General features: G+C 37.0%; 1 protein-coding gene, 1 long non-coding RNA gene and 1 pseudogene across 8 annotated transcripts; 1 reads left to right on the forward strand and 2 right to left on the reverse strand.

Moving 5' to 3' along the window:
- The window catches only part of LOC134326480 (E3 ubiquitin/ISG15 ligase TRIM25-like), a 514,462-nt pseudogene that overhangs the window by 194,483 nt on the left and 301,839 nt on the right, over positions 1-18,140 (reverse strand).
- Positions 359-10,453, reverse strand: LOC134326645 (uncharacterized). 7 transcript variants are annotated; one of them, XM_063008828.1, is made up of 12 exons: positions 10,409-10,453; positions 8,070-8,307; positions 5,276-5,363; positions 5,032-5,198; positions 4,264-4,341; positions 3,772-3,840; positions 3,576-3,632; positions 3,373-3,435; positions 3,199-3,225; positions 2,873-3,093; positions 2,614-2,773; positions 359-645 (listed from the first exon to the last, which is right to left on the reverse strand). In XM_063008828.1, the coding sequence occupies exons 2-12, from the start codon at positions 8,293-8,295 to the stop codon at positions 533-535; spliced, it is 1,269 nt and encodes a 422-aa protein (XP_062864898.1). In that variant the 5' UTR covers positions 8,296-8,307; positions 10,409-10,453; the 3' UTR covers positions 359-532. The 7 variants fall into 7 exon arrangements, with proteins under 7 accessions (XP_062864898.1, XP_062864896.1, XP_062864895.1 ...); XM_063008826.1 differs by having other exon boundaries at positions 2,873-3,096; positions 10,409-10,452; XM_063008825.1 differs by having other exon boundaries at positions 3,199-3,255; positions 10,409-10,451.
- Positions 4,305-9,046, forward strand: LOC134326647 (uncharacterized). The gene is made up of 4 exons (XR_010014551.1): positions 4,305-4,359; positions 5,050-5,094; positions 8,065-8,252; positions 8,706-9,046. It is a non-coding gene; the product is annotated as an uncharacterized LOC134326647 (long non-coding RNA).

Consider the following 18,140-nt stretch of genomic DNA (forward strand, 5'->3'; position numbering starts at 1 on the left):
GTAACATGTTTAGTGTAGATGGTGCAGTGATAATTACCCAGACAGCACAAATACGTCGCTGCTCCCTACTTAGAATGGTTGGCGTTACATAGTATTTATGTCGTTTGCACATTGGCACTACGTAGCTTTGATGAAAAAGCTCCCTTAAAACGACGCTGATCCGGTGTATCCACGACGTATTTTCCGACATACCTACGTCCAGCTTCCCCTTCTACGACTTTCATCTGATGTCTCCACGATGTCTTGTTTTAATATTTTATTTTTATTTTGTGTTTTGTCTTTTAGCAAAACTGAGTTCAAATTATGAAAGGTTTAACAATAAACTTTTATTAGGAATTAAAAATTTTAAAAAATTGCAAAATTATGTAAAACATTTGATATAAAATGTTTCTTATTTTAACATACACATATAAATATATAATAACTTACATACTACTAACTTAGCCTTAACTTTAAAAAAACAGAACATATTTACAAGTATTTATATATACATAAACTATTATATATATAAAACATAAAATAAATGTAAAAACTATCGCTGCCTTTTTCTGAGCCTGTCACTGGAAAGGCGAAGCCACTCTTTAATGATCTTCTCAGCTTCAGCCTCATTTGGAGTGGGGAGCAGCGGGTTTCTCATTGCTGATACTGGAAAAAAAAATCGGATTACAAAAAGAGTAGGTATATGTAGCTGTAACATTAGACATGAGTAATAGAATAAATAGTCTCGCTGTATTAAATGAAATTTTATTCATCCCAATGACTCAGTTTCTTTTTTTTTTCTCCAGTGAACAATTTAAGACAATGTACAATACAAAAATATGAAATATAACAACCCATTCAACTAATTAGCACATGGAGGGCAGTATGCAAGTGCACAGCCTTTGCAGAAATATTTCTTACACCTGCAGCACACAGTATGTGTTTTACAGTCCTTCTTTTGAGGGCAGAACTGACATCTCTTCCTCTTACTTGCCCTAGCTGGGGAAGTGGCTGTGGTAGCTGGATCCTCAGGTTGATCAGGGGCTCCTGCACTCTGAATAGCTTTCACAACTGCTGCTAAGGCTTCTGTGTGGGGGACATGCTTCCTTCTTTCAATGAGTGGAGTTACAAGTGCCTTTCCTAGCTGCTCCAGGAACACCCTCCTCTTGTTCTGCTTACGAGACATCCAGGTCGGGTTGATCTCTCTCCAAATCACAAAGGCATTGTAGGAGGAAACATCAATGATGTTGTGGAAGATGACCAGGGGCCAGCGGGCAGTCATTCTTCTGCAGCTATCTGTTCCAATCACCTTATCTAGGTTGTCCACACCTCCTTTGTTGCGGTTGTAGTCTAGGATGATGATTGACTTCCTGTCCTCACGATCGCTAATGTCACCATCTGCGTGCAGTGTGCTCAGAAGAACTACATTCTTGTTTTTCTTTGGGAGGTAGGAAACTGGAGTGGTGGTGGGCGTGAAGGCAAACTTTGAGGAGAAGACCTTTCTCTCCTTTGACACAAGCAGTGCAGGTGGGAGCTCAGGCTTGTTCTTTCGAACTGCACCAACCATGGTGATCTTCCTCTTCAGGAGCTGCAGTCCGAGTTCATAAGAGGTGAAGAAATTGTCACATGTCACATTGTGACCCCTCAGTCCCTCTGTCACATCAAGCACAACGTTTTGTTCTGCATGCCTGCCGTGTTGGTCATATGCTGCTGAGGACCATGTTATTTTGCCATTTTTTGAAAGGAAAGTCTCTCTTTTAGCTTCAGGGTTTTCTTCTTCTTCTGAAGATGATTCATCATGCTCTGGGTTGTATTCCTCCCCATCTTCTTCTTCGGATACATGCTCCACTTCCTCTTCTGAATCAGAGTTGTCTTGCTGGACATCTGAGAAAATCAGCTCTACAGCCTCTTCAACGCTATAACGCACACTCATGGCTTCAGTACAGACAGAATTCTGGGTCCTGTTATCTGCAGCACCTTTATAACCTCTGGAAATAAACAGGTGGTCTTCTGAAGTCTGCGAGAACACCACCTGATTACTTCTGCTACTGATTGATCTGAGACACAACTAAAACATTGTAACATTCTGTGGGTTGTAAATAACTCTGTGACCTTGATTTCAACTCTATTTGCCTCACGGGTCATTTTGATTGACCTTTTTTTGTACAGCTTACATGGAAATGTGAATAAAAGCAACATTTCACTTTTTCTATTGTTGGGGCCAATCTAGGAAAAGTCATACAATTTCAAGGTAAAAAAATAGCATTTAGTGGATTTTTGGGGGGGTTTTAACACAGTGGCGGGTCATTTTGACCCGAGGACAACAGGAGGGTTAATGCCATTAGACTGCAATAGCTTGTCATCTTTTGATAGAGCAATGAATTTTTGGCATATTAAACAATTCCACATGAGAATGGTAAGGCATTCATCTAGGATTAAAGACTACAGCCTATACACCATATAAAGACTACTGTACTCTGTTAATGGAAGATCACACAAATATCCATCCAGCAATGATCCTGTGGTTAGAAAATGACTACTGATTATGGTCTAGTGGACTAGAAGGTGCACAAACAAGATATCTTAAGTCAATATACAGAACAAAAAATTGTTGACAAAAATGTTTATACTTACAGACAATTGTGTCTTTCAGGTGTATGTTTTTGATGGCCATTTTCTCTCCTCTGCCACACCAGTTCAACTGCACAGCTAGTTGAGGAGCAAACACTTTGCCACAAATCCGCCACACTGTTTTTTTAAGTGTTTGCCCCCCAACCAGTGACAGTTTTGACACCTGAAGTTGACAAAAATATTCGGTAAGTAATGTACATGCAATGTACAATATATATATATATATAGTGTGTGTGTGTGTGTGTAAGGTACAGTAAATTACCAATTTTTGCTTGAAGATCTTGTTTTGAAGATGGACTTCAAAGTCATTCAAGGCCTGAATGCTTTCCAGTGGAAGTCCATCTTCTTCCTCTTTATCTGCTGGTGCAGGTGGCATCTTCAGACTGCTGTTACCCAAAAAGGGGCCTCTTTGGGTAATAACAGAAGTGAGATGCTGGACCTGGAGCTGCAGTTCCCCCAGCATCTCTAAGATGGCCCTCTCTGCTGCTGGGAAGTCACATAATAATATCATGGTTATTCACACATCTTTATTAGATCAATAAATAAGACAATTAAGAATTTTATAAAATAGAATTTACTTAAACTTACGTGTGCATTGACCCGGCACTAGTCGGCCTGTAGGCAGACGGACTCTAGGTGCGTTAGCTATTAACACCAAGGACAGTATATTGGTCTACTCATAAGTATTTAAGTATAACAATAATAAGTGAGGTTAACCACAAATATAAAGTCACTGTAATTTGTGCAGTGCTGTTATCTTACCTGGTCCTGCTGACAGAATGTCACAGTGGCTTTCCAAACCAACACTTTGATTGTCTTCTGTCACTTAAGGAGAAAGGTAAGCACTTGGTAAGATTTAAGTTTGTCTTCTTAAACATGCTGAAGATCTATAGTGAAATTTTCTATTAAATTATTAAGAAACATTTTAGTTAATTGTAATGTTAATGACTGTAGAGAAACCTTACTTTGTTCTGTGATGGTGGACTGTTCATCTTGACTGAGCAATTGGATTTGTGACATCACTGAAAGCAAATAATTATGCATGGGTGATTAAACTTTTTATGAATTTGTAAGGTTATGTATATTTCTCTATTTGTTTTGATAAATACTTATCAAGCAGGGGGTTTCTATGAATAGCATATATGACAAATGTGATTTTACTCTGCTGTGTTGGTTCAGTGAACCAAGCATCCTGAATTCTTCCCTGATAGGACTGGGCCTTTGACATCACTGAAAAAAAGAAATAGGTATGTACTATATTCATAATTTAAATTTGTTATTCTAAGTTTGTTTTATTGTGGACTGAAATTAAAACTGCACTTCAGAACTTTTATTAGTTGGACAGGATAAAAGGAAAAAAATACTGTAAACTCTTAAATCTAGTCATTTCCACAGCATGAAACATTTTTGTTCCATTGCTTAATTGAATTTATTTAAATATGTTAAACTTGTTTTATTAATTAGTAGGAGAATATCTCAGTTTCAACATTTGATATGTTTTCTTGGTACTAATTTCAATTAAAAATACAATGTAAATAATTTGCACATCATTGTATTCTGTTATTATTTATATGTAGCCCAGCATCCCAACTTTTTTGGAAAGTGGTGTAATGTTTTTATATATTTAATTTCTTCATTTTCAATGAACTTTACCTTGTCTAGATTCTGGGAAGGAGGTTTCATACGAGTATCCCTGAACATTTGTCTGGAAGCACTCATCCTGTGACATCACTAAAAAATCATAATTTGGTAAGTACACTGTCCATTTTAAAAACCTGCTTTTTTCAATATGCGTTTATGTGTGATGTTTGAAATACTAAGCTTCTATAAATATGATGGAACTGAAAAAAAAAGATTTTATTTTTCTCTGGGCATTGGTTATATTATTATAGACTAGCTTTGCACTGCTTAGTCCTCAAACAGTTTAACAAACACATTCTTAACAGTATCTAACTAATTATAGTGAATATTAACAATCTTCAGTATGAGATTTCTAATAAACGCCCAGTAATACTTGTGGAAATGTGAAATATCATAAGCTTTAAAGCCAGTGTTGTGTTTTAAAGATTTGCCAGGCTTTTCCCAGTCTTTTAAACTATATTTTATTCAGGCAATGGAATGAAAAGATATCTTCTGAGCTATTGTGTTTCCTAAAATTTAAGGGGCCCTATAAGGTGGTATAAGTATATAAACAAGATTCAAAATGTATTTTTATTATTATTTTATCAAAATATTATTATTATTATTTTTTTTATTATTTTTTTTTTTTGGTGATGTCACAAAAATGCCAGGCGCATGTATGTATCTGTTCAGCCTTCAGCCATTTAGACCCATCTAGTCCAGCTCAAGTTGCAAAGAGTGTTACATCTTGGACTGCTTTTTTTTTTTTTTTTTGGGGGAAGAAAAATACACTAAACTTACTACTTCTGTTTGTTCCAGGATTTCGATGGTCAGCAGGTGGTGGTGGTGGTATTGGTGGTGGTGGTAGGGAATGCACTGTTTTCTTTTTCATTTTGAGATTCTGTTTTTGAGGGCTGGGATGCCATTTTGCTTGAGACTTTTCAATAAATTCAAATGGCTTTTTAGGTCTAAAAAGTAAAATAAAAATAAAATAGAAATCTTCATGAAGTACTACACAATGTTGTGTGACATGTTATAAAATTACTTTCGTTTTCGTGGGAAATCATTGTCTGAATTTAAATCCGAGGTCTCGCAGGATATTCTCCATTTCTGGACGACCTTGTCCAAACAATCTGTAATATATTTTGCATGCAGACAATTAAATGCATAATATACAGTCATGGGAAAAAGTAAGTACACCCTCTTTGAATTTTATGTTTTTATGTATCAGGACATAATATAAATCATCTGTTCTTCATCAGGTCTTACCATTATATAAATACAACCTCAGATAGACAATAACACATAACAAATTACACCATCTCATTATTTATATAAAAAACTAGATCAAAATACAAAAAGCAGTGTGTGAAAAAATAAGTACACCCTTACTGTTTCTAAAGGAATTAAGAGGGTATTTATCAGTCAGGTTCTGCTAATCAAATGATCTTGATTAACTGATGATTAGTAAGTGTGATCACGTCTATAAAATCAGAAGTTTTGGCACTTATTGTGGTCTGGACCATTCAGGTGTGTGTAAACACAATACCAAGTAGGAAAGACATCAACAATGATCTTAGACAAAGAATTGTTCCTGCTGATTATTCTGGGAAGGGTTATAAAGCCATTTCCAAATCTGAAGTTCATCGTTCTTAAGTAAGAAAGATCATTTACAAGTGGAAAACATTCAAGGCAGCTTCCCAGTAGTAGACGTCCCTGCAAGTTCACCACGAGCTCAGACTGTGCAATGCTCTGAGAAATTGCAAAACATCCAAGAGCTTCATCTAAGACTCTACAGGCTTCGGTTAGCATGTTAAATGTTCAATTTAATGACTGTTCAACTAAAACAAAAAGACTGAACAAGTTTGGCCTGCTGGAAGGGTTTCTGAAAGAAAATGTTCTCTCTTTAAAATGAACATGACAAAACAGATTAAGTTTGCAAAGTTGCATCTGAAATAAACCACAAGATTTCTGGAACAATGTCCTGTGGACAGACGAAACCAAAATTGAGATATTTGGCCAAAATTCACAACGGCACATCTGACAAAAAAACAAACACAGCATATCAGCACAAACACCCCATACAAACTGTCAATCATGGTGGTGAAGGGGTGACGATTAGGGGTTTGTGTTACAGTCACAGGATCTGGACAGATTACAGCCGTTGAGTCGACCATGAACTCCTCTTGAAACCAAAGTATTCTAGAGTTAAATTTGAGATCATTTACAAATGAATGGACACAAACCTCAGTGAACTGAAGTAATGTTGTAAAGAAGAGTGGAGTAAAATTCCTCCAGAACGATGTTAGAGACTGATAAAGTCATACAGAAAACCATTACTACAACTTATTACTAATAAATGAGATTCTACATGCTATTCATTCATGGGGTGTACTTATTTTTTCACATACTGCTTTTTCTATTTTGGTCTAGTGTTTTTATACAAATGAATGAATGAGTGTAATTTATTATGCATTATTGTTTATCTGAGACTGTATTTATATAATTTTAAGACCTGATAAGAAATAGATGGTTTTTATTATGTCTGAATACACAAAACCATAGAATTCAAAGAGGGTGTACTTACTTTTTCACATGACTGTACATACAGTACAGACCAAAAGTTTGGACACACCTTCTCATTCAAAGATTGTTCTTTTTTTTCATGACTATGAACATGGTAGATTCACACTGAAGGCATCAAAACTATGAATTAACACATGTGGAATTATATACTTAACAAAAGTGTGAAACAACTGAAAATATGTTTTATATTATAGTAGCCACCTTTTGCTTTGATTACTGCTTTGCAGTAGAGTACATCCGTTCACCTTTTCTGCGCCGCACAAAGACACGGTGGTTGGAACCAAAGATCTCAAATTTGGACTGATCAGACCAAAGCACAGATTTTCACTGGTCTAATGTCCATTCCTTGTGTTCTTTAGCCCAAACAAGTCTCTTCTGCTTGTTGCCTGTCCTTAGCAGAGGTTTCCTAACAGCTATTTTACCATGAAGGCCTGATGCACACAGTCTCCTCTTAACCGTTGTTCTAGAGATGTGTCTGCTGCTACAACTCTGTGTGGCATTTACCTGGTCTCTAATCTGAGCTGCTGTTAACCTGCGATTTCTGAGGCTGGTGACTCGTATGAGCTTATCCTCCGCAGCAGAGGTGACTCTTGGTCGTCCTTTCCTGGGGCGGTCCTCGTGTAAGCCAGTTTCTTTGTAGCGCTTGATGGTTTTTGCGACTGCACTTGGGGACACTTTCAAAATTTTCCCAATTTTTCGGACTGACTGATCTTCAGTTCTTAAAGTAATGATGGCCACTCATTTTTCTTTACTTAGCTGCTTTTTTTCTTGCCATAATACAAATTCTAACAGTCTATTCAGTAGGACTATCAGCTGTGTATCCACCTGACTTCTGCACAACACAACTGATGGTCCCAACCCCATTTATAAGGCAAGAAATCCCACTTATTAAACCTGACAGGGGACACCTGAGAAGTGAAAACCATTTCAGGTGACTACCTCTTAAAGCTCATCAAGAGAATGCCAAGAGTGTGCGAAGCAGTAATCAAAGCAACAGGTGGCTACTTTGAAGAACCGAGAATATAAAACATATTTTCAGTTGTTTCACACTTTTTTGTTAAGTATATAATTCCACATGTGTTAATTCATAGTTTTGATGCCTTCAGTGTGAATCTACAATTTTCATAGTCATGAAAATAAGTCATGAACTCTTTGAATGAGAAGGGTGTGTCCAAACTTTTGGTCTGTACTGTATAATGTACATAATATAGATAATGTTTATCTAATCAATATTCTTATACATTTTAGATTACCTGAGCTGTAAAGGATACGAGCTTGGTGCTGTGTCCATCCTCTGCTCACATTTGGGACCTCACTGCCTCGGATACTTTTTAGAAGTTTGGCTTTGTCTGTGTATGGAGGCCACCATGATATGCCCTCATGGTACCACTCTGCTGCCACCGGGCTTGTTGTTCCCTCATCCACAAATTCAACCAGTAGGTACATTCCTATCATACAGGGATCTATCATGCTACTCATATGTCATGAAAACTATAAAAAAAAAAAAAAACTTGATTATGAACAAGAAAATTTAAAAAAACTCAGTGGGGATGAAAAGGGAGGTTCTGGTAGCAAATTTCTCATGAACTGGTATGCAGAAGGGGAAAAGATACAAATTTCATCTTATATGGCAAAACAAATGCCTTCTGTTGAACTTCTGAAAATTTGCAATATTCAGTGGCCCCTGAGACCTTGTCTATTAAGTAGATGCCAAGTGTGGCTGAGGAAAGAGGGTATTCGAAGAATGATTCCTGTTCGAGAAAACAGCAGTATGCAATGTAGACCTCATTTCCATGGGAGAAAATATTTTTCACTCTGGCAACTTTGTTGTTGATGTAAATAAAGCTGTTGGCTTCATCTAATCTCAATGAGAAACTCTGTGTCCTCAGTTCGCGATACTGACTGGCTGTTTGGATGGACCTGGGAAGTGGACCACATGCATGAACTTTGTATAATCCCATTCTTTTCCTATTTCGATTCAGTTTTTTGGGCCTCTCTGACAGTCTTCTAATGACCTGACTGAGTGGGAAGCCAGGTTTTCTAATTAGCTTTTTAATCTGGTGAAGGAAAGATTCAAATTTAAATGCACTGAAATTATCGAGTGCACCATGTATTTTTACATCTTGTGCCAAGTGAACAAGGTTGTGTACATTGTAAGACATGAACTTTTCCCCATAGAGCTCTTGAAAGTGTTTCACAAATAAAACCAAAATGTCATTAGCATACTCAAGATGGTCTCGGAGTAGCTGTTTGCTAGTTTTGGTATGCTGTTGTAATGAGTGTGCTATTTAAAAGAACAGGCCCACTGTACAACAAAAACTGCCGGAACTCAGTAGCTTTCCACCTGTCTAACTCTCTTACAGACCTTGGTTGTCGCGAGAATTCCAAGGGAACATTTTGACGGATTTGCTGAAGTCTGCTTGAAAGGTTGTCAACAGTAGAGGCAGGCAGTCTGCAGGACAAAGGACCCCGTAGCCACAACAAAAGGAGCCTGCGCATAACACCAAGGCACACAAGGTGCATATAGTCTAATGGAAAGCCTGTTACCATTTTCAGTGATGTTCTTTGCAGTGGTGTGGGACCATGATGATGTTCTTCATCTATTTGAGCCCTGAATGACTCATCTGTTCTCAGTAAAGCATCAATTTCAGGAAAAACAACTCGATTCTCAATATACTTCCCCTCTTGGGTACATTTCCCACAGCCACTATAGCCAGAGTGACCTTTTATGTTTTTCACAAAGGCACATGCCGGAGCATCACAAACTACTGTGCACAGCCTTAAGTACAGGAAATCTCCTTTGTAATTAAATCCTTTTTCCAGATTAGAAATGTCTGACACAAAATCTTCTAGGAAGGCATCCAGGGATCCTGGTTTTTGGTTGCCACAAAACAAACCTATTATGACTGGGTCATGTTTTGGAAGATTTTCAATAATTCCTAGAATTGGCCAAAACTGTGTGGTGGAACTCTTGAATAAAGGTAAACCATCAATATTGACCTGGAGGTTCAGAAGGTGTGTTTCTTTTATGACATGCTTGTGTTCTTCTAAGAGATGTGTAATAGCTTCAAGCACACCAAAATGGTAATACTGTCCCCCAGCAATATCTTTGCAGGTCATTTTTGTAGAACGAACAGTTCCAAGCAATGTTCTTGCATCATGAGGGAGTTTTGGGTGGTAATCTGCCAGGATCTTTAGGAGACTGTTTAAAGCAGAATGTGTAACATTTTGCTCAACAGCCCATGATGCCAGTCTACTATGCAGAGAGGCTTGGACTTCTGAATCTGAGTCTGTGTCTGATTCTGTTTCTGTGAGTTCAAAGGCATCAAAAAATTCCTCGTTGTCCTCATTGGACAAACAGTCTTCAATTTCCTCAGTATTTTGTTCCTGCCTTTGATATGGACTCCCACAGCCCAGTTCATTTACATAGACAGAAATTAATTGTTTATTAACTCTGGCTTTGGATTTTCTTCTTATTGTCCAATATGAGGGTGTTGTGAAAGCCATACTGAGAATTTAAAAAGACCAAACATGAAACATAAAATAAATGTTTTAAACAGTCTTCTGTTCCATCTTGACAATGGTTACTTACTGGATGCAGATGAAAAACTTCACAGGATAATCACAGAATTGGAAATCTGTTTTAAGAGAAATATATTAATTATAACAAAAACTATAGTATTACTTATGTCATGCTCCGTTACTGTAGAACATAATTGTAGAACTTCACTATTTAAGTTATAACTCAAGTATTTCAAGAACAGAGTCATAATATTTCAAGATTAAAATAATTATTTTAAGATTAAACTTAAAATGTTGAGAATGTGAAATCACTGTGGACTACCCAACAGCATTTTATGGTAGTGTGTGAGGCACAGGGAAACATTCTACTAAAAGGCTCAGGTATTGAATCCGCAAAAGAACTGGATTCTAAAATAAATTACACATCATTTACTGATGTTTAATCACAAACCTGACCGAGGAAAGTGTTAGTAATATTATCAGAAAACCCCAATGCAGCCCTAAAGATGGTCATGTGTTTTTACGGTTAGAATTTGGATTCTGGTAGTCCAATGATGCTCTAAATATTACACATTTATTCTCAAACTATTACAACTTTAATCTCAAAATAATTATGACTTTGATCTCATTACGATTTTAAACTTTACATTTTTTGGTCACCATCATAAATATGACTTTAGTATTAAATATTTTTTATAATCTTGAAGTAGAGCTTAATCACAAAATATTATGTCTTTCTTGATATCTTTTATTTTGACCCTAACTGACCCTAAAACACTATTTCAATAAACTTCTTCAGTTTGTAAGTTTTGTTTGTTGTAATGGGATTGATGGCAGACGTGGGTGTGGTTAGACCTGTAGCCCCCCTAAAAAGTGAGAAAAAGAAAGACGTGTCTGTTATATTTAGGGTGGACAATGTGTATTTAACTGTTGTGGATAACATACTAGTCATAATTATTTTATTCACTTGGGCCAATCCATTCAATTATTCTGGAGCATTTTCTGAATGTAGGCAATGTGTTCCCAAAACATTTTAAATAGTCTCTAACAAAACATAAAGATTGTATTTGTTTTATCTGTGATGAACAAGTAAACGTAGATTTATTGTAAGAGGTTTTGCCCAGATGGGATTCCACAGCGCTTCTTCAGATATAGGCGCGCATATTTTCTAAGCTCCAGCGCATCTGTTACTGATTGACGCGCTCTCCCTCACCAAAGCTCACTAAGTGGGAGTGATCTTGGCTAATCGCCTCTCTTTGTCTTCCTCCAAGTCCCTGCTATTGGTTTGCAGAAGTGTCAATCACTTCTTCTGACCCAGAGTTGTAAGCGAATCCCTGGCCAGAGCGCACTGCACATAACAATATTGCATCTCAATTTTTTTTTTACCCTTTTAATTAAATCACAAAATACAATATCTATTAAAATGTAAAAAATATTCGAACATTTTATATTATTTACATATTTAATTTGCATATGGGACATCAATTTAGTCCCGCCCTCAGCTCGCTGGTCCGATCGGCGTAATTTGGTGATTGGTGGTTCTGGATGTCAGTCAGATCTTTCTCTGAAAGTAGGCGCTTCTTGTCTGCAGTGAGCTGTAAACAGTTAGTCCACGTGTGGGAGCAGAACGGGGGATGCTCGTGGATTTGTCTTCCTCTGTTATCAGTAGTGGCACGTAATTAAGCTTTAAGAAATGTCGGTCATGTGTTAAGTTCTTGTTTAAATGGTAATTGTCCAGTATATGTCAGTGATATTGTGCTGAACGTGAGCAGCCCAGCTGTTTAGCCTGTTGGAGTCAGACACGTTGGACATTTAGTTTAAAGTGTGTGTTTAAACTGTGCCTAATGTTTTACTACTGAACATCTTAGAGCTTAAGAGAATTTACAGTGTTCCGTTTTGTTGGTGCTCGATGGTCAACTAATAAATCACGACTCTGAGTCGACTCAATGTTAACCACGGCACCACGCATCGCGGACCAAAGCGGGATCCACGATTCCGTTACACTTTACAATAACAACAGTAATCGGCGTAGAGGAATCGACTCCTCTGAATTATATATTTCGAGAATTAATAAAATATTAAACGTTTAATAATGTTGTTCCTCTCAAACTGAAAATGAAAAATATTGTTTGGTATTTTATTTACCACAACAATCCATCTGTGTTAGCCTCAAAGCTAACTCAAGTTAACCTGGTTAATCTAAAAAGATTTATTTTATTCTGATTAATATACCGGTATATTATATTGTTTTGTCACCCATTATAACATATGAATTTTTCATATCTTGTGTTTTATTTGATTTATTTCTTACCTCTAAACTCTGCTCTGGTAAACTCCTTAAAGCCAGAAATAACGAACTGAGGGTTAAAAACGGCTTTTTATACCCTCAAACTGCGCGAGACTGCGAGCGCGTGCAGTCACTTTCACACTTTCCCGCCGCCCTCCTCAGGGTGTTCAGTCTAGTAAATATCATCAGCTACACTGTATGTGTTACCGGCCTCAGGCCTAGGGGAAACCTGGGCACGGTACAAACATCCGATTCCTTACAAGAGAGAGACGGACACAGAAGTTAGCGTGTGCAAAGCTCTGGCGTTCTATTTATTACATACAAAAATATCAAAACATACAAAAATAGCAAATATCAAAATTCCATTACTTTAAAGTGCACAAACTAAATAAACCCATCAATGAAAATAAACATTTAGACACAAAAAGATAGAAAAACTCAAATATATTAAATTCTCCTTAACCAAATATATAAATAGAAAAAGATAACTCAATAAAGCAAAATCACAATAGTCCAAGAATAAATACAACAAATAACCAAAATAGTAATCATAATAGTAATAATATATAATAATAATCCTAATCAATCTTAATAATAATAATAAACTCAAGTAAGTAACCTAATTCAAAACATTCCAACTATAAAAACCCAAAAGTAACTAATTAAAAAAACTCATTAAATATATTACCTTTAACCCATTTAACCAAACAATAAAGAAAAATAATAAAGAAAGAGGAAAGAAAGACAACACAAACTTAACTATCAAATATAAATAACAAAACCCTTAACCAAAACCCACAATAACCCAAACAAAAGTAATAAACTTTAACATCAGCCTCACAGGTACTCAAACTATTTAAAAGTGCATACTGCAATTAAAGTGCTGTTCAATGAACTGAAAACATTAACACAGCTCATTCTTCATTTAACTAAGTGTTTCCACTTACATTAACACAATGACCTACACAATCACATAGCATAGCATAGCATTCATTCATTCATAGAATTCAACGACCATGGCAACCAAGTTTGTTTGGGCTAACGCTAATGCTAACGGCGTGCGACTACCAATAGTAACGATTTACTCGACAGTATAACATACATAGGCACATAGCACATCGCATATGTTAAAACCAAGCAGATAAAAAATGCATAAGTAGAATAAAACTACAATTTCCGTACCTTACAAGAGAGAGACGGACACAGAAGTTAGCGTGTGCAAAGCTCTGGCGTTCTGAGCACTGCTTCCACACTCACAGCTTTGTACACACGGCCGTTCTCCTTGTAAGGTGCGCCCTCTGCTGGTCTGGTGCCGTTACTCAGTAGTTTAGTACCTCTTTGTTAAACTGATTGTTTTTAAAACTAAGTTTATTAAGAAAAAAACCCAACCGAAAGAAAGGATGAAAAATATAAAAGCACACAAAGAAAATAGCTACCCCTAAAACCCAATAAGAATTACCAAAGTGTAAAAGGGGTGTTGGTTACCATTTACTACAATTTTCAACCCCCTTACATATGGACAAAAGTATTCTTTTATAACACCCCATTCTAAATCCATAGACATTTATATATAGTCTGTTCCCCTCTGCAGCTATAACAGCTCCCTCCGTGAAGCTGGCCCCCCATGTGGTCAGAAATGGAATATAAATATTATTATTCGTTTGTGCTGGTTTGTGCTGCTAAAAGAAACATTTGTGCTGTTTTAATTCTCAAGTTATTACGCTATAAATATTACACCTGTGACGTCACCAGCCCCCCATTAACGTCCAAATTGCACCAAAAGCATCTCATTCGTTTGTGCTTCGTTTGTGCTGGTTTGTGCTGCTAAAAGAAACATTTGTGCTGGTTTAATTTGCAAGTTATAGGCTAAATTCTCTCTCTTTTTTTTTATTAAGTGAGGACACTTAGCCCCTAACAATGTTAAAATTGCATCACAGAGTGAAATTTATTATAATCGAATTACCTTTAAAAACATTTAACATTTTAAATGTTAAAATGTTATCCATAACATTATCCATACACATGTTACACAGCTAAATTGATTTGTGAATTCCAAATGTTAGTTATTTCAAAGGTTTTAAATGCTTGTGGGCCGTCAACAAGTATATTCTACCTACAGACTCACCAAATAATCAAAATGTAACATAGCTTAAAAAAGTTTAGTCACAGCTAAATTCCATGGTTTGTGTTATAGCTCTGATGTCTTTGTTATTCTATTTATATAGGTCTTCAAACCAGAGTAAGAAGTAAAGGCTTTAACAAGACCACCCAGTAATGCAAGAGAGAAATCAGAAACAACTTCTTTTGGTACAGATGCTCCTCCTCTAAGCCATTCAGAGACCCAGTTTGATATGGCGTTAATGTCATGCCGCTCAGACAGCATTTGCACCACTGGGATGTGAATAGAAGTATCTCCATGTGAGGACAGAACTCCTTGATATGGAAATATACTGTATGTCCTGATGTTTCTGTTTAGTGAGCCTTTTGACTACTGTACCTGTAGCATTAAAACTTACACTTGAGTCTTTACTAGTATTTTGACTAGTAGTTGAGAGGGGGTCCAATAATGGCATAAAAAATTTGTCAAGGCCGATGTCATGAATACTGCCCCTATGTGGCACACTGTATTTTATTAGATGAGGGGGAAAGGATGGGGTGTTTGTGTTCTACCTCCCTATCCCCTCTCCCTTGTTTGGCTTTTCTTAATGTACTCAGGCTTGGTAGGTGGGTAGCTCTGGGTTACCGAGTGGCATTATCTTGTAAGCCTCTGTGGCTCGCCACACATGTAGCAGTTTTTTACCCTGCCTGAGTTCTTCAGAGACCGGCAGTCTTTTCTCTCCAGATAGCATGTGCTTTGCCTTTCCAGTATGAAGACTGTCATCAATGTAATCAATTCTGCATTTTAGCACACTGGAAATGGACAATTTTGCAGTACAGTGGCCAGTGATGTCAATGCACTGTGTGGGTACACTTTTGCTCTCTTGAAACTAAGTATGCAGGCTAATCTGGTGATGTTCCTGATCTCTTCATTTAGGACATGAGACCATGTGCCAGAATTAGAGCTGTCACTGTCATCTACCTTTACCATCATCTATATTTTTGATGCAATCATTTTCAATTTCAGTTGATTTGTCTTTCACTTGCCTTTTAATGTGTATGTACAGCATATGTTTGTTTTATATTTTTCACAGAACTGTCCAATCTTGTTCTAAATGTCATTAATATGATTAAAATTCTCAGAGGACTATTACAGGGTTTTATTAGAAGCAATAAATTACCTTAAAATGAGAATTATGTGTTTATGTGCTATGAAAGCTCTTTCCTGGAATGTCTCTTCCAACAGTTGCCTGAGGAGAGGACAAAAGAAAAGTATGCTCAGACCTTAGTCAAACGTGACTACCAACTTTTTGTTGCTAGGACAATGGTCTTTCTCATGTGTTTTTTTTTTTTTTTTTTTTATAAAACTTGCATAAAAACAATGTTTTTTCATGCCATGCCTTGGGTTGTTGAAGCCCAATTTACTGGCCAGTGAGCGTAATTGAAAGGTAGGTCTTTATAATAACGTGGTAATGTGGTGTATAGTGGAGCAGAATGACATTCTGCCAAGGTTTTGGTGCAGCATGCTATCTAGTGAAAGGGAAAGTACAAACAAAATGAATGAGTGCAGTGTAATTAGACAAGACAGTGCATCTTAATACAATAAATATGCAGGGCAGCATGATGGAAAGTATAAATGTGTAAAGTATGCAGATTTGTGAAGACCTAACAGAACTGACAGCAAGTTGCACAGGGAGATGGATAAACAAGTATATAACCTTAATGACTAATATGACGTTATATGGTGAGGGTTATATATTTGTGTGTTTTGTAAGTGGATGCTGCAGTAGATTCTTGCAAACAATGTTAATGAGCCGAGGAAGCTTTGGGGTTACTTCTTTACAGTGTCATTACAGTGATACACATATGGGAATCCTGATCACCAGTAAACTGCATGTCAAATTAGACATGCATTGCATTCTTCATAAAATACCTGTATTCATACAACAAACACTCCAACTCTGCCTCAGTATTTTATTACTGTCTACTGAGACACTTTTCTCTTCATAAAGTGACAATAAAGTACAAAATATTGAAAATAAGTCATCTTACTGTTATTTTAGTCACGTTTTTACCTGGAAAAGAAATTTTAGGGGTTTATGTTTAAGTTCAAATTGCTGGAAAAGGTTGTATATTCTTAGCTTTTACCATTTTTGAGTAGAGACGGTATTTTTGAGATTTTTCAATCTGGTTTTAAGTCTATGCACAGCACTGAATCTGCTCTTCTGAAGGTGACAAATGACTTGCTACTTACTGTTGATGAGGGAAATTGTGCCATCCTCATTTTATTGGACCTTAGTTCTGCTTTTGATACTGTTGACCATGACATACTTGTTGGTCGCCTGGAAAAGTGGGTGGGGTTACAGGGAGAGGCCCTGAATTGGTTCATATCTTATTTTAAGAATAGAACCTTTTCAGTGAATATTAGCAGCTATTTCTCTTCTTCTGCTGATGTCTCTTGTGGTGTTCCACAAGGGTCCATACTAGGGCCCCTCCTTTTTTCTCTCTATATGCTGCCATTGGGTCAAATAATTAGGAAGCACAATGTCAGCTTTCACCTGTATGCTGATGACATACAGCTTTATCTTCCCATTAGACCGAATGACAATGGCTCGTTAACATCTCTTAGCAGTTGTCTTGAGGACATAGAGAGGTGGATGGCTGACAATTTTCTTCAGCTGAATGAAAGCAAGTCAGAGGTTATCGTTTTTGGGGGTCCTCATCACATCAATAGTGTCTCCAATAACCTTGGTCACTTGTCTACATGTGTCAAAACATATGTGAGAAATCTTGGTGTTATCTTTGACTCTGACCTCCGATTTGATAAACAAATCAACTCTGTGGTAAGGAATAGCTTCTTCCAGCTCAGAAATATTGCGAAGATTAAGCCTTTTCTCTGCTATTCTGACCTGGAAAAAGTTATTCATGCATTCATTTCTGCAAGAATTGACTACTGTAATTCTCTGTATATTGGGATTAGTCAGTCTCTGTTGCGGCGCTTGCAGGTAGTCCAGAATGCAGCAGCAAGGTTACTGACTAATACCAAGAAAAGAAACCATATTACACCCGTCCTTGCCTCACTACATTGGCTGCCTGTTCAGCACAGGATTCATTTTAAAGTGCTTTTATTTGTTTTTAAAGCGCTTAATGGTCAAGCCCCGGCTTATCTCAGTGGTATGCTTTCTCCCGCAACCGCACAGCGATCTTTAAGATCAGCCACTCAGAGTTTGTTGACTGTTCCTAGGGCTCGTTTGAAGCTAAAAGGTGATCGTGCATTTGCAGTTTATGCTCGAGGCTATGGAACACTCTACCTCCTAATATTCGACAAGCACCTTCGGCCGCTGTTTTTAAATCACTCCTAAAAACATACCTTTATAAGCTGGCATTTGAACAGTGAGGAGCTGTGTTAATTTTAATT

This window comes from Trichomycterus rosablanca, chromosome 14 (assembly GCF_030014385.1).
Source record: "Trichomycterus rosablanca isolate fTriRos1 chromosome 14, fTriRos1.hap1, whole genome shotgun sequence".
Classification (NCBI taxonomy): Eukaryota; Metazoa; Chordata; class Actinopteri; order Siluriformes; family Trichomycteridae; genus Trichomycterus; species Trichomycterus rosablanca.